Raw genomic sequence first — 16,800 nt, 5'->3', positions numbered from 1 at the left:
CATCTCGGAGCTGGCTGACTCGTCGTCGACCTGGACCTCAAATCGAGGGCCAAGTGTGCCCGTCTGCGGTCAACCAAATCCCGCTCAGTTGCCAGCCGCGTGTCGTTTCGGTGACGAAGGGAATATCGCCGTTTCGGTTACGGCGACGGAAATTTGGCAGATTCCGGGAGACGCGAGACAGCGAAAGGGGAAAAGACAATAAAATACTGCCAGACGACGATCCAGAGAAGGATTTGCTCGTGAAACCAGTCCCTGGCGATAAGAGGGACTGACGTGAGCCCGAGGGGAACCAGACCCCGTGCCGCGCGATCGCTTCGCGTCACTTGCGAGGTGCATAGCACCGCGACGTAATCGGGAGAAAGGAGGACGGGAGAAAAACACTCTCTAAATGTAAAATCGTGTCCATGCTCTAAGCAATTGGACAAGAGTGATATGTTGGATGCCACTCGTCAAATTTCGAGATGCCGGAAGTCTTTCAAAACCAGAATTCAGCATCCAGAAATCAACTTCGTCCCATCTCTTTCTGCAGCAGACTTACCGGCTCAGTGTAGTAAATTTTCGTAGTGTTGGTCGCGTAACGTTGTGGATGAAAATGGTAGGGAGAAGAGGCATCGTTCGTGACTCAGTGAAGAGGGAATAAATGGTGCAGGGCGTTCGGGGGACTCGCAAATCTTCGTCTCTCTCACTCTCTCAATCTCTCTCTCTCTTTCTCTCTCTCTCTCTGCGCCACTCGCAGTAGGTCCTCGAGCTTCTACCAATTAACGGTCTGGAAATGATCGCCGACTGATGCGAAATAAAGACCTTGTTATTCTTTTCCACTGTGGAGCTAACGTCAATACCGTTGAATTCAAGAACGCAGAACTTTGTCTCAGGTACAAAAACAACGGCTATGGTCACATTCTTCGCAATGCTCTTCGATAATTCGTTGTTCAAATCGTCCAATTCACTGTCGATGATTCAATTCTTTGAATCATCTACCATCCGTTTCTGTTTCGATTCACAGCTCCTGCACCCCCGCACATTTAAAGTCGAATCCTCCAGATAAACTGCCAATCGATCCGAGACAGTACAGTTTTAATTGAATCCCATCAATTCGGTGCTTGTACGCCGTCTCCTTTTTACTACTTATATTTTTCGTATTTCACCGCTAAGCGGATTGGTCGGTATGCGAGAGGAAAAAATAAAATTTCCAAGGCGAGAGCGAAAGGTGTTCGAATCTCGTCATGTAAACACGTTTAATCGATATCGATCAATAACTTTCCCCGCGTCTATCCTGCTCCTGGTGCTGCTTCGCGAAGCCGTTACCTTCTGTATGGGATATCGATACCCGAGCATGCAGACCGCGATATCCTATTCCGGATCAATATCGATCAATGAGAGGCGAGCGATAAAATCGTGTCAGCAGGTACTGATTCCAAGTCGCAGAGTGAGTTTCTAGATGCAGCTACGAATCCACTCGGGACGTTTATGACGCCTTAATGGTTCGTAAATCTCTGTTCTACATGCTGTTTTTAAGTCGAGCAATGCCACGTGGCGCTGGATGGTATCGGGCGGCATTGGTTTCCCATGTCGTTGGGTCAGGAGGCAGGCGGAACGGCGGAACGGCGGCGGGGGCTAATTACTTAACATGTAACGGGCAAACAGCCCCGCTTTATTGGTTCAGTGCCGTATGAATTTATGATACGTGTATTAGCTACCCACGGCTGGACTGCTGCCTCCTATATAATACGTGGCATGGGTCGGCTGGAATCTAGCTTGAGGTACACCAGCTTCTGCCCGCTATACGTGCTGCATGTATTACGGCCCCGCTGACGCCCGCTGCATCGCATCCCGTGTATTCGCCGTGTTTCATGCACCGGGATACCGCCGCATCTACGGGGAAAACGGTAAAACCAATTCCCTTTATCAGAATCCGTTACGTAACACCGAGATAAATTTCTGGTTCTGCTTACCGAACACTCCTCAGCTGTTTTCATTCCTTACCGTATAACCGACAAGTACCATATCGTTTAGGGTATTTTTTTCATTTCATTTTATTAATTCAGGCAGTTTTCAGCCGTTATCAGAACAACATCCATGCGGTATATTGCAAAGCCACGGCTTGACATTATCAGTTGCAAACCGATCTCAGAAATCGATTGAACGAGGATAATTTGTGTAATCAGTCAAAGCAGACATTTGGCAATTTCTCTTTTGGCGCCAATTATATAAAAGTTACTGAACAGTTGATCATCGTATGACAGTATTTGAACTCCAATTTTTCGTCTTCCGTTTGACGAACTTGACATTTGCATTTAGCCAAGAAAGAGTTGAAGGATTCATCAGGCTTTTGGCTGGCAACACTTGATCGGGCTCACATAATTGATCGCAGCTTATACTTGCAACTCTTTGAAATCGCTTTCTCTCGCAAAACCTATCGAAATTTTGGTATCAATTCAAAAGGGGACGCCTGAGAAAGAGCAATGTTCGTAAATGAAATATTTTCTTTTCGAAAGAATCGAGCACGATCATTTTCAATACTGCACGTAATCAGCAACCAAAGAGCACTAAATTCCAATCTTGATTGATTTCCGAAATAGTTGCTTCTTGTTTCGGTTGGTTTTATCATGCTTCACTACAACGACCTCACGTTGGCAGGGCACAATACGAATGGAAGTATACGGATGAAAAAATCTACCACTTAAATTTTGGCTAGGGCAAGTAGTATAATCAGCACCTAACTAAAGCAAGAGAATTGATGGTCGTTGACATATTTTTAGAAGGTAATGGCCAACCGAAAAAAGAAGAAGAAGAAGAAGAAGAATAGTTCATGGTCGGAATGTTAATTGACATTGCCCTGCTAATGTCATACGATCCCGCTCCGTGATCTGCAGAGTTGTTCGAGGTACTGTTCAATGTACGCGCTGTACCTACTCCTCGGGTTGTGGGCACCCACAAAGAAGTCGTGGGCGACGACGACTCGCGCTGCTGAGGGAGGAGTGTGCACCTGTTTCGCATTACGTAAGGCGACGGATGTGTCATGAGAGTGTGCGAGCCGGTGGTCGCGTGACCGAAACGGGCACGCGGAAGTCTTTGAATCGCCGCGACGCGGAGCGAAAGGCTAAGAAACAGGCCTAATGAAATTTTCATATTTCTATTCATTCTTTATAAGAAGTGAAAATTACCGGGCAACCACTCGCTCGAGCTGCGCTAGCTCCTCGCGTTTTGCCCGCAAAAAATCCATAATTCTCCGTACAGGGCGAGAAATTGTGGTACCCAGGCTACTGGGGTCCTCTGCATAACTCTTGTTATACGTGTATGAAGAGCTGCAGTGGAAACCAATTTTACTGTGTAAAATTGACGTCGTGCTATGGACGAGCAAAATCGATCCAGCATTTTACCGAGTAGTCCAGGTGACACCTGGAACAGTTTCATGTTCGGGGATGAAATTAGGACCTTCAAATGGATCTCTTCCTGCAGATCTATGGTGTCCGGAATGTCTTCTTATACATGGTTAACCAATATTCGAAAATCTGTATATCCATTCGACTCTTAAGCCTGAAAAAACGAGGCCGTTATCCCTAAGTCGAATACCTATAACTTGAGCCCGTTTAGTGGAATGATCGGCTAAACGATCAATCCGCGAATTGAAAATTGAGCATAGATCAGTAGCAGTGACGTTGCGTGGCTTCCAGGTTGCGCAACGAGCGCCAATTGGTCGGTGTTTCGAAGGCATTGAAAAGCTGGTGGGGAGTCCTTTGTGCATCACTCGAGTGACGGTTAGGAGGTGAGATCTCGCCGTTGTCGGTTCGAACCGCGATCACTATCTGGGATGAAAAAATCCAAAATAGGCCCATTGTCAGCGCGTGGCTGAAGCGGGACTATCTAAATTAGAATCGCGAAGCTTGTCATCCGCTCAGAGGAACGGAGATTCTCCTCCACCTGCACCGTCTTCCGATGTGCCGGCGCATTCAGTGACTCCACGGCCTTCTCGGCGACTCTTTTCCACCCACAACAAATCCGAACGATCCAAGGTCGGGAACCCGTCTTACTTACACACACCGTCGTCTTGACCCCGATATAAGGTACATAAGAGAGCTTCGCTAATCCAGTTCTTTCATCTCTGGTTTGCTGCACGTGGACAGAATTCGAGATGGAAAGAAAACGGGATGTCTTTTTATGGAATTGTTCATCCGTACAGCTCTCCTGTCGCATAATATTGAATGGAGACAATTGGAGAAGTCGAGAAATACCTACCGTGTTCTCTTCTCAATTTCAGCTTGGTTAAAGTGGCTGAACGACCGCTGTTTGAATATGGGGCTTGCCACGCCAACTCGGTAAACCGTTGTCCATGATATTTTTTAATTTCACCGAGGACTTTTTCTACGTTAGGACGACCTCTAAAATGCTTCGAAGAATCTTTTCAAATTCTTTGAATCACTCGTCTTTACCCTATGATTTTTTTGAACCCATCTCAAAAACATCGAAATTCATTTTTATGAAACAAGAAGAAAAGACATTTGATTTCCGAAATAAAACATTTTTACGCAAGATTCAGAGTGGGACCGCGGAAACCAAATGGTTCTTTTTTTGCCTAAAGACGAGTGATTCAAAGAGTTCGAAAAAATTCTTGGAAGCTTTTATAGTGGGGAGGGGCCTCAATGAAATTAAAAAAATGTTACGATCAATCGTTTACTGAGTTGTCGTGAAAAGTCCCACACATAACGTAAGCGCGTATATCGCACGAGTGCTACTGCAAAGCAGAATTGGTGCATAATAGAAAATTTCCGAGTACCTACTGCAACGGATATTTGCGTCCTCCTTCTTTCTCATTCTCCCCGACCGCGCTGCGCGCCACTCTTCTTGTATATTATTATAATTTCACGCGAGTAAGTGGATACGTGCATCGCGATATATAATGTAGAACTGCGCACACACGGTGAAGAAAAGTCGCGGAGTCCGATTACCTGCGACGAGATAATGCCAACGGTGCGACTTGAGAGGAAGCGAGACGAGCGTACGATGAAACTTACACCCGAGACCCGATGAATGGGGAGAAAAAAAAAAAATTCGTTTTCTCAGCTGAGTCATCATAATTGCCAACAATTGTCTCCTCGCGAGTTGCAAAATATTTCAGTACACAGCACTGCATTATTCTGCATTTTCGATTGAAATCATCATTATACCTTGCGCGACGGATCTACGGATGGCAAAATTCAGTAAACTTTTACCGATATGTAGCACTATGTGAGTTGTCGCTGTAATTGATGAAATTTCGATTCTTTTCAGCGATACCTCTCACAATTAGCTGTGGAAAATGAGGAAGGTGAATCGGCAGATAAGAAATACTGGAAGCGTACGGAAATGGGATATACATCGGTTCGTGCTTGTGCAGTGTGAAAACCTAGCGGACATATCGCCGAAGTGGTGGCCAGGTGAGTAAATTTTTCAAAATCCTAAGGTGACTTCATTCCTTCGATATAATTCATGGTTATTCCGAGATTCCCGTTCAATACAATCAACCAACTTTCCAAAAATATACAAAATTCGGCGTTGTACGAGGAATGAGAAGAAAATCCATGGCATAGAATTGAAAGAGACACGCGCCGGATGAAAAAGTAAATATAAATTCGATTTTAATATCGCGCCAAATTAGTAATCGAGGTTTTTCCTGTATCGTTGGTGCTCTGGAGTTTGCTAATAATAACTTTTTGTCTCCCTGCATGTCACGCGACGAGTTAATTATGACGCTGCCGGACGGTCGCGGTCGGGTCTGCGAAAAAAAATATAAAAAAAAAAAAACGAAAAAAAAAACCACACCTCGCTTCAACACGTGTTCTGCTGCATGTAAAAAGAGAGCAGGACAAAAAGTATAGTGAAACGATGGACGAAACGCTAATTCGATTAATAATCGCAAGGGGCGACTGTAAAATCGAATCGATCGCCACGAACGGCTTACCCAATACCTGCAGAATGTAATAATCTGCGCGGCTATTGGAATTATTGTGTCTTATTGTTAGATCAGGAGATTCGATCAGCGAATGTATCGGGCGTGATAAATTCTAAAAAAAAGGGCAACGACAATTTATTAATCTAAGCACCACGAAAAAATTGCCGCTTCCGGTAGAAACAACGCGAATCTTTATCGCCGTCTGTGAATTCGGTGGATTCGAAAAGTCCGAACGAATTGCAGCCCGTCAATCAGGCTGATCGATCGATCGATCATCCGTTCGTTATCTCGATGCCGTTATTACGTAGGTACCTACATATAACTTGTGCACACAGGTTTCACAGCTATCAAAATACCACGGGAAGAAGACGATCGCTTCAAAAAAAAAACCGTCTCTGCGGAGGTAAGTAAGCCGAGCGAACGATAGCGATAACGACGCGTGGGCATCGCCGGCTTTCCGAGATTATCAATTTCTAATATTTTCTTGCGCCGGTTCTTCGATCGGGAAAACGCCCGTCTTCGTTATCATCATCGTTCCTCGACATCAGGCTGCGCCGCCGGGTCGGATCTCGCTATAAGGCCATTCTCAGGGCTGTCGGGGAGCCGTCACACAGGATGTCTCTTGTCTAGCTTCAATGGCGTTTCCCGTTTATCTTGACAAAAATTTTTGATCTTTTCCACAAGGCGTTTGAACCATCCTTACCGAACCAGCTCACTCCTTTTATGATTATTCATCGGGTTATACGTATAACGTTTTTAGTCGTAATTAATTGACATGGGGGCATCCTTCTTAAATTTCATTCAATTTTTCTCAATCTCAGTTACTCGACATTTTAATGAACATTCGTCGTTCTTGTTTCAAGAAAATATTCCATCACCGTATGTATGTATAATTTAGGCTTAAAAAAAAGAATTCGTATAGCCATCGGTTTAACTAAGTTGAAAAAATTAGTTTTAGTGCTCGGTTATTGGCAGCATTTCACATTTCTCATGAACCTAACGATGACTCAAGATTCATTTAATGTACACACCGCATCTTACGTATTTTATATCTTGTACAAATGAACCACGTGCTCGCTACAATATTTGTATCAACGGAGTATTAAGGACCCCCCCAAGATTCCCTGACGTTTCACGGTTATTCCAAAATTCGGCGGGAACGGTGACAAGTACTTTGGTAAAGAGTTATGTCGTAGTATAAGACGAGAAGGAAAACGTGAGGAAAAACGTCGTTGAGTCGCCAAATTGATCGGCGAGTTTGCACGTGATACAATCGAATCTGCGTTTGTCATCCTCGGAGCATCGCGGCTAACAGAACTACCGAGATGTTTCACAGACTTGAACAGTACCGCAAAATCAGGTCTGTAATACACTGCACCGATGATGGATCATCCGAGTAACGGATTGGCTGCAGCTGGTGATGAATCGCTATGATTTTAATACCTATGTTTCTCAGAAAGAGAAAACTCCGTCAGTCGTGACAAGATCAACTCGCTTATTACTAATACGTCTGCGTAAGTTTCATTAGGTGTAGTTCGAGAGTGTAATACCAAAAAGAGAGAAAAATTTTCACCACGATTCCTGCAGCTTTTGTCGGAATTAGCAGAGTGCGCCGTGGCAAAAACGAGGTCGTAATTAGAATAACTAAATTCGGGATTTCATTGCCGCGTGGAATTGCGTTGCCAGCCACGCGGTTAGTTGTGCGGCCAGCAATTAGCAACGGCACCGGCAACGGACGTAGATTATAGGCAGGTATACGTAGGTATATCCTGCATAAACTCAGCCTTCCTCTAATAGGAATAACAGAAAGAATCTTATAAGCACACCTGCAGCGGCGGTAATTAATGCCGTGTATTTCTCACTGTCAAATCAATACCAAATGTAAACGCAGAGCTTACCTATACCGCCTAACTGTTAATTCACTTCTTCTGAATTAATATCTTAGTTTTTTTTTTTTTTTTTTTCATTTATTAATTTTTTCCCACGTATTAGACGCTAGTCGCGATGTAGGATATGTACGAGTAACGTCGTATGAACACGCGGACGCGATTCACCTCGTTTTATCGTTTCTAAGACCGTAATTGATGCATACTTTGTATCGTAAGGAACAACAAACGAAAAAAATAACAACAATTAAAAACTTGTCGGTGGAAACCGATTCGTTCCAAACACCGAACCGAATCGTAAAACGAATTTCAAAACCACGCCACAATAGTCGTGACACACATTTTTTTTTTCTTCTCGTCAAAGTTAATCCGATCATAATCATGAGGTTGGATTATTTTTGGAATAAGAATTCTTATTTGGAGAAAACGGGCGGTGGAAATAATACCAATAGAATTTTGTCATCTAATTCATGTAATTTTCCTGAAATATTTTAGTTATAACAACAATAACAATCCGCCTTATTATTACCGTAATATTCTTTTACAACTAATTAAAGGAAAATTGAATCTCTACAACTTCAAGTATTAAAAATATCAGTTCTGAGATATTGGTTTAGAATATCATAAAAATTTGATGTTCTTCAAAAAGCTCCTTGCGTCACATTTTTTTGTCTTCATAAAATGATTGAAATAATTGCAGCAATTATAGAGGTGTAATTTTACATAGCTAATCATCAAATTGCAAATTGTATTTAAAAAAAACACGAACATGTACAAGGATGATAAACTGTGGATTCGCCTCAAATTTGAATAAGAAAAACTTTGGCGTAATTCGAAGCTTGTGTGGAACACGAATTACTGGCGTTAAAATCTAAGAACATATAACGCATTGTATACGTAATTCAAACAGAAAGGAAATATAAATACAACATTTATATTGATATAGTTAAAATTTCAGGTGATTAAAAAAGCTCTAATTTCCACTGTCTTGTCCGCTTTATAATCGAAGGTTGCGATCCTGTAGGTCCTGCGGATAATATCAGAGACAGTCCTTTTTCTTACCGAGAGATTGATTCGTCGTTCAGCGGAACTGCAGAAACATAATAATATGTATAACGAATATTGCAAGTCACGGTGAAAGCGCCGCTGCATCTCGTGTTTCAATACCTGCTTCTAACAATCAGCCAGCTTGCCGCTTGAGCTGGACGTATAACGAGTCGACAATTCAGGTATAATAATCCGACATCAGACGGCCGGTTTATCAATCATCGCGAGGAAAAAATCCGCGCAGCGCGTGTCTCGCGTCTTTCAATTCTACTCCACCTGCAGCTGCAGCAACGGACAGCTCCCGCTCCTTTCTTACATCCGCAAATTATCATATTGGAATATAATTAACCGAGAAATCGAGAGGCGAGTATGTAATGCATCGGCTATTATGTAACGGGAGAAAAAGCCGCATCAATGCGACCAGCGATAATATAAATGACAACTGGCATTTGCAAAACCGCTCGCCCTCCGGGAGTCGTGATTGTCCGGTTTCATTGTCAACCGGCTGCGTTCAAATCCCTCGTATCCTATAATCTTCCTCTCTCTCTTCGTTCCGTTCTTCGGCACTATACCGTTTCAAAAGTTGCTCGAAATTTGTATACGTATAATATAATTAAATTCACAGTCTCGCTGAATCAATTTTTTGCTTCGAGTGGCTTCTTTTTTTCTTTTTTTTTTTGTCTTCCCCTTCACTTTTGCACTTCTACCCGCAGGAGAAACCATTTATGTTGACGGTGAAACATTTTTTTTTGCTTCGTCGATGTTTTGCGGGAAGAGGATTTCGATACTCTTAATTTTTTTTTCTTCTCTTTTTCGCAACAATGACGATGGTAATAACACGGCGCATTATTCGAACTAAATTGCTGTAATTTCTGAACACACACACACGCATACAGATACCTACAACAATGATTTAAACTTGATTTATATAATCTACGCGCAGAATTTAAACGGAAAATGGATTGTCAACGAAGGCAGCTGTTTATGTAATATCGTCGGTGTACCGCCCAATAACAACGAGGTAATTATTGAAGCTCGTGCGTATGTATGTACGAACATTTTGCCTGTGCGTACATAATACGGCATCGCACGCGAATATTCACGTCAGAGACTAGCGGGTCAGCCAGAATTCGAAGAAATAGCCTCGCGAAGGGCGCCGACTCTCCGAATCCACGTGATCTCTCCTTCTCCCTCTTTCTTCCTCTTCTCATCCTCTTCCACATTTTTCCCTCCCACCCTCCCCCACATATCTCTATTTCCCATCTATCTATCTATCTATCTATCTGTCTCTCCTTCGGCTCTCTGTCTCGTGCGTGCCACGCGAGAATGACTTATGTAACGCCACAAATAACGTTAATATGCCACTGCTATCCTCCTCCTCCTCCTCCTCGGACTCGTCATGCCTCTCCGAGGCTCTGCATGCGTATCTTCTTTTTCTTCTTCTTTCTTCTATTTACCAACCGCACGAACCCCCCGCCCGAAATCCGAAAGTTGCGAAATCAGGCGTGTTTTTCCCAACCTCGAAACAATTTTTACTCTCTATTCTCATATACGAGGTTGAAATTGTATAGTAACGTTATCGTATATAACGAAACACCGACTTAAAACTTTGTAAAATATAATGAATTTGCAGATCAGAAATTCAGTTTTCGAAAACTAGACATATTTTTTTTCTCTTTAGTACGCTTTCCTCGATCGCTGACAATCACAAAACTGCACTGAGGTGTGCTGATTTTTCTTTGTCATTTTTTTCTAACGTCAAGAACTTTAACCTTGAATTTTCTCCTGCGTTTCTTTCCCCTCCCACATACTCAAGTAATTACTAAACGTTTACGCTGACTTTGGATCTTGTTTATTGGACGTTATTAGACTTGTACGAAAACTCCAGGTTGTTAATGTACACCGCGTATTTAACAACGTAATAATGTATATTCGTGTAAAGTCGTGTGTGCACTAAGCATACTACTTCGCACCAATTTTAGTCCTCTGATCAAATGGATTAGTAACGGAGTAGGGTTATTGGTACGTGATACTTATTTTCGCGCGACGAAATAACCGTGAATATATTAAGAGGAGGGGGAATCTATGACTCAAATTACCGGCGCCAACTATCGTACAGATGACGAGATCCGCAGTCACGTGGCCACCTAAGAGAACCTGCTCGATTATGCCCGATCCATCCGCATCGGCATGATCGACTTCGCGGATCAATTGCAACATGTTCATATAGAAAGACCGACGATTTTCAACATTTCTATCGTCGTGCTTCTCCCAACCTTATATCTTCTTGCCACTAACAGGTATTATAATTTTAAAGTAAATGTTTCCTCCCTTCGCACGAGGAGAGGATTTGGAAACCGGCAAGGTATACTTTAATTTTATTTAGACAGCGAGAAAAATAATGGTGGAAACTAGAAAAAACCACTTGAGCGACAGCCAGACCCCCTCCTTCAATTTCTCCCCCCCTCCCTCCCCCCCCCCCCTCTCTCTCTCTCTCTCTCGCTCTTTCTCTCTCTCTGTCCAGCCAGATTCCGTGTTCTATTTTCGAAACCCGCCTCGCGGGTCCTCGATATATCCGCGTGCTGCATGAACCACGAGGCCTCTCGAGATGGCTTCTTGTTTTCGGGTCTGTGCAGAGATGAGGAGCTTCTCTCACCTTACAATTAGATGTGATGCCGAATAAACTATATGTTCGTCATTTTTCGAGAGAATAAAACAAAAATTGGGCTCTGGGTCGATTGGTTACAGTGCTCGGAAATTCCGGAAGAAATCGCAATTATCGATGGGCATTATAATTTTAAACTTTACATCAAATTTTTTTTTGTTGGGGGGCTATTTCTCACCCGGCAAAACTCTTGCATGTGTGTGTATTCGGGAAAACCACGTGGATTTACCTACATCCGTCGCATCAGGGGAATATGAAGTCCTAAAGCGCGTGGCCCTGCGGGGGTGGAATTTGAAATGCGCGCTGACTTTCGTAACGTGTATTCAAATTTTAACCCCAACGAATAATTAATCCAAACTCATCGCGATCGTCAAAGTTACCTAAATAAATATATTTTTTAATTAAACAAGGTACACAGATTTTTCCCCTCGTCGTTTTATATTATTATCACACAACGGTGTATCGTTCAATTTTCTAATAATTGAGTAAAATGAATTATTTTTATCTCACCTGGACTGGTCTGCCAAGATAGACCACCGATGAACATTTTCCTAGAAAAGAAAGATGAATCCATCAGCATACACACGATCGTCTCCAATTTCCAAATTCGTTGTGCAGGTAGAGATAACATTATTCAAAGAAAGAATACCATCGTATACTTTTATTTGACTTATTTCATTAATTATTTTAGCTTTTTCTTGTTTATTCGTTAAATCGTAATTATTTTGTCTATTATTTTTATTATGTTTGTTTGTTTTGTTTTTTTTTTTTTTTTTTTTTTGTTACAAAATTTTTATACATCTCTTATGTACAGGCATGTATGCATACGCATACCAGAGGTTACTGTACTTGCGCAGTAAGCTCCGTTTTTCCTTGCCTGCAGATGTCACCACACTTCAATCAACTGAACTTTTTAACGAAACTTATAGGAGCATAGCGATAAGCTTTTTCCTTTTCTCTCTTTGATTGTCACGATTCCTCGCTGTTGTAAATTGTAATATTTTAAACAACTCCGATCGGCCATTGCGATGCGGTGAACATGCATAAATGGATGAAAATTCATTTATACGTACATATTATAAAATATCACTTCAAATTATACATGTTGCTTTGTTTTTTCTCTCTTTTCTATTGCTATTTATTTGTATTTATTTGCTTTTTAATTTGTTTAATCGCCCGTCAACGAACACGATTCAGTCTATGGAGCGGGTACCTGCAAACTCGCCTGTAAATTTAGTTAAACCTATTGATTTTTCACCCCATGACGACAAAGCTTTATGCCAAATAAAAAGCTTACAAATTTTTTTTCCCGAAAAAATTTCGGGAACACTACGCGTCGTGTATACGTGTATATACGTTAGAAAAAATTATACATGTACAGCAGTTTGTTTTATATCTCTTTTTCTCTTCCCCTGATTGTAAGCAGGGAAAATCTGTGAATGTGCAGATGTAGAAAAAACAGAGGAGCTCATCAGCGATTTTTCCGCGGGTATATAATGTACAACGGGAACGGAAGCGGGAAGCGGGAAGCGAGGAGCGAGCTCTGTCACGTGGAAAGTAGCGGGGGAGGCAGTATTTAAATATCGATCTTGGGAGGCGAAGGCCAGCTGCGGGACCGGCGGAATTCGCGAGTCTTTGACGCGGTTTTCACGATAAGGGCGAAAGGGCGGAGGGGGGAGAAGAAAACACGCGCTCCAAGCGACGAATAATCTGCCGCATGCATGCGTTCGCGGATCAGAGATACCGCGGATGACGAGTTCTTTGCTTTGCTGCACGTGCTCCGAGTGCGGGGGCGCGAAATAAGAAAAACACACATCCGTGAGGTAGACGTGCAACGTTTATACATTGCGCGAGAGAGAGTCAAAGGTGAAGATTTTGTAAACGCGATGAGAGGCTCCTCCCCCGTTTCCGGAATTGTAATGAAAAATAGAAGAGGGGGGCTGGATGGCGCCGAAACGCGGAATCGGGTGCGTCGGGCGCGTGTCATTGGCGTGTCTGCGTATACACGGCCTACGTATGTTTATATATAATTAAATGTACAGAGAATTAAACATGCTGCAGGGGCGCGACGTCCGAATTAATAACGTGAACGTTGGATAGGAAATAAAACTCGTTTAGTGCGATTATTATTAAGTTGTTTCTTTCCTTCTTTTCTCTTCTATTTTATCACCATTTATTCAATGTGTGTCTGTATATACATATATCCAGCAATATATCCCATGGGCTATATGTATATACGTATGTAATGAATTATAACAAAACTTTTCACGAGAACGAACATAAACACCGTAATAATATATATATGTACACGTAAACAGGAAAATTTAGTTATTTCTAGTTAGTTTTAGAGAGGAAGAGTGAAAAACGGTTATTACGCGTAACGGGAACTAATCGTAATTTATATATTGTATGTGCGACATGCATGCATTATAATTATAGTTGGTTTTACACGACATAAAATATTAATAGAGTGTAATTAAAAGAACGAAGAGAAACCGTAATACACAATTTTGATTTAATTATCCATATGTATAATGTAGTACATGTACGGATATGTATAATAATTTTGCGGAGGTATCGTTGACACTGATCATTTAATTGAGGTTTTAGGGATTCAATTAACATTTTCTCTTTCGGTGCGAATTTTTACCAATTAAATGCTCCCATTGTCTCATTTTTTCTTTTTTTTTTCCTCTGCTTTTATTTTATCGTTTTTAAAACGGCAATTCGCGGCTTCCAAATTTTTTACTTCATATACATACTTTATTTGTTGGAAGGTGGCGTTTTTTTTTTTTTTTGTTTTTTTTTCGGTTCAATTAATCCTGACGAATATTGGTATCGATTCTTTTTATCATTATTTATTTATCGGGTGTTTCTTTTTTGCTTTTTTTGTTTTTTTTTCGTACCCTGGATCGTTCGGCACCTCGGCGGGCGATCCGCTGGCCACTATCTCCTGGGTTTGGGGCTCCATATCGGTGGGCACGATATTACCGTGAGACTCGTAGTACTTGGGGGATGGACCCGGTCTTCGGATGATTGAGTGGGTGGATCGGTGGGTGGTTGGGTGGGTGTTTGGGTGGGTGGACGGGTAGGTCGGGGAGGGGGGTAGGGGGTGGTGGTTGTGGCGGTGGTGGCGGTGTGAATTAGGCCTGGAAAGCGCGTCGGGTCAGTCGGTCGGTTGCGTTGCGTTGCGTTGAGTCGAGGTTGAGGTTTGAGTTTGCGTTGCGTTTAGTTTCCCCGAATTTAGTTTCAACGTCACGAGTTTGCTTGGTTTTCGTTATTTTTCGTTTTTCGTCGTTGTTGCTTTCGTTTGTTTCTTTCTTTCTTTCTTCTTCTTCCTTTTCTGTTGTCTTTTTCACGTTTCTTTGCGGGGGGGAGGGGGACGGGGATGAGGGGGAGAGAGAGTAGAAACGGCAATAGCTAGGAACGACGATCGACGACGACGACGACGACGACGACGACGTAGACGACGACGGCGACGACGTTTTTTACTCTATAACGACGACGCGCTGATGTTCTTACGGCGTTTTATCTCTTCTCCTCTCTTCTCTTCTCCTCTCTACTACTCAACTACTATAAACTAATACGACGAGGTTACGTGGTTGCGACGCGACTGCTGACACGGGCGGCGGCCACTTCTCGTACGTGCGACGCGCTCTGTGAGACGTTCAACGCGACACTGCACTCGCGTAGCGGGGCGGGGGTTTCCCCGCTGAGGGGCGAGGTGAGGCGAGGCGCCGGGGGGCGCCGACTCCGCGAACGCCGCCGACGGGGGAGCGCGAGAGAGACAGAGGGGCGTCGATGGCAGAGGGGGGGGAGGAAGAGGCGAACGACGCGGCGCCTCCGCGCATGCGCACTCGTAGCCGCGACCCCGCCGCCAGGCTCTCGGTTGGCTGCAGCCAGCCTCTCCGCTCTCGCTGCTCGCCTGCTCCGTCCTCGCGACGCCGCGAGGCCGCGAGACCGCCGCCGCCGAAGACCGACGCTGCTGCGCCGCGGTAACGATAAACCTCCCGGACACTCCGGACCACGAGGAGGTCCCCCCAATCCCCCCGTACAGAGGCTCCTACCTCCGTTCATTCAGAAATCCCGCCTCGATATCCACATGCCCTCCCGTTACCCCGTCGACGGGACACGGGGGCCTCCGTACGGCCTCTCTTGCGTCATCCCGGTTTTTACTCTTCCTCTTCCTATTCCTCTTACTACTCTTCTTCCGTTTCATCTTCTTACTCCTTTCGGGGTTCAACCGCGACTTACCGGAATATTTTTACCTAACGAAAAAAGAACTTCTATGACTAACCTAACCCAACCTTGCCTAACCTAACGTGACCTAACCTAATCTTACCTAAACTCACACGCCCTCGAATAAGAGAAACGACATTTAGGAGGAAAGAGAATAGAGAATCTTAAAAGTCATTTTTACAAAATAAATTTTAATTTACAAAATGTTCACAAGTACTTGTCGCAATGCGTTAAATTTGTTTCCCAATTCTTTCTTACAGACGCTTCGAAGCACTGTAACATATATCTGTAATGTACAAAAGTATTTTTCAACGAACAGAAATACGTGTAAAGAGACGATGCAATATAATGAGACGAGCACGCGAAAAGGACCTTAACAATATCCGCACATTCCACAATCAATTCATATTCAAATTCGCTAAGCCGGTATCGTTTGAATGCTTTAAGAAATGGTTCATCGTTTACTTTTAACTATTATACTTTGTACAGCAGTGAAAAAAATTCATTGAAAATTTCGAAAGAATGAAATGAGAACAATATAGCACTGAGAAGGATCGCATTCTTTACAGTTATCAAAAAATTCTACGGTAAAATAGTGAGTATCGCTTAACGATAAAGGTTTCTATATTATTGGAATCACAAGATAATGTGATACACGTATAAGTATTCGGGGTGATTATTGTTGCCGATACTAGATATCCTGACTACAGTAACTTTGAATCCGTTTGTTCGGTTTCCTACATTTTTCCGCTTAAATAATGCCTCGACATCAATTTACTGCTACGCCATCTTCGAATTGTTGCAATAATGACAAGGAAATATGTAAACATACACAGTAAGTGTGACCGGATCAGAAATAGTACCAACGCGTATTAGATTTTCCGATTACAGCTAAGTAAGCTAATTTCATTTTGTACACCCAGAATTATAATATTTCTCAGGTTATGGTAAGAAATTAAAATAATCGAGGACCGCACAGTAATCACACGCGGAAAGTATTCTCGGTGCTGATCGTCCAGTGATTAACTGTCGGT

At 42.9% G+C, this 16,800-nt stretch overlaps 1 protein-coding gene across 15 annotated transcripts in view; it reads right to left on the bottom strand.

The window, feature by feature from the left end:
- Positions 1-15,227, bottom strand: part of LOC107222160 (RNA-binding protein Musashi homolog Rbp6) — a 411,438-nt gene extending 396,211 nt beyond the window's left edge. For 7 of the 15 annotated variants that reach the window (XM_015661405.2, XM_015661399.2, XM_046740437.1 and 4 more), the window contains exons 1-2: positions 14,434-15,226; positions 12,038-12,078 (exon numbers count right to left, since the gene is read on the bottom strand). In XM_015661405.2, the coding sequence (XP_015516891.2) occupies positions 12,038-12,078; positions 14,434-14,498 (106 nt within the window). In that variant the 5' untranslated portion in view covers positions 14,499-15,226. Of the gene's footprint in view, positions 1-12,037; positions 12,079-14,433 lie in introns of all 15 variants that reach the window. The other 8 variants (XM_046740439.1, XM_046740438.1, XM_015661403.2 and 5 more) reach the window with 2 other exon arrangements.
- Positions 15,228-16,800: the final 1,573 nt, after the last annotated feature.

Source organism: Neodiprion lecontei, chromosome 5 (assembly GCF_021901455.1).
Source record: "Neodiprion lecontei isolate iyNeoLeco1 chromosome 5, iyNeoLeco1.1, whole genome shotgun sequence".
In the NCBI taxonomy this organism is placed as follows: Eukaryota; Metazoa; Arthropoda; class Insecta; order Hymenoptera; family Diprionidae; genus Neodiprion; species Neodiprion lecontei.
Note: the sequence above shows the minus strand (reverse complement) of the source record. Positions and strands in the feature narration are given on the sequence as shown.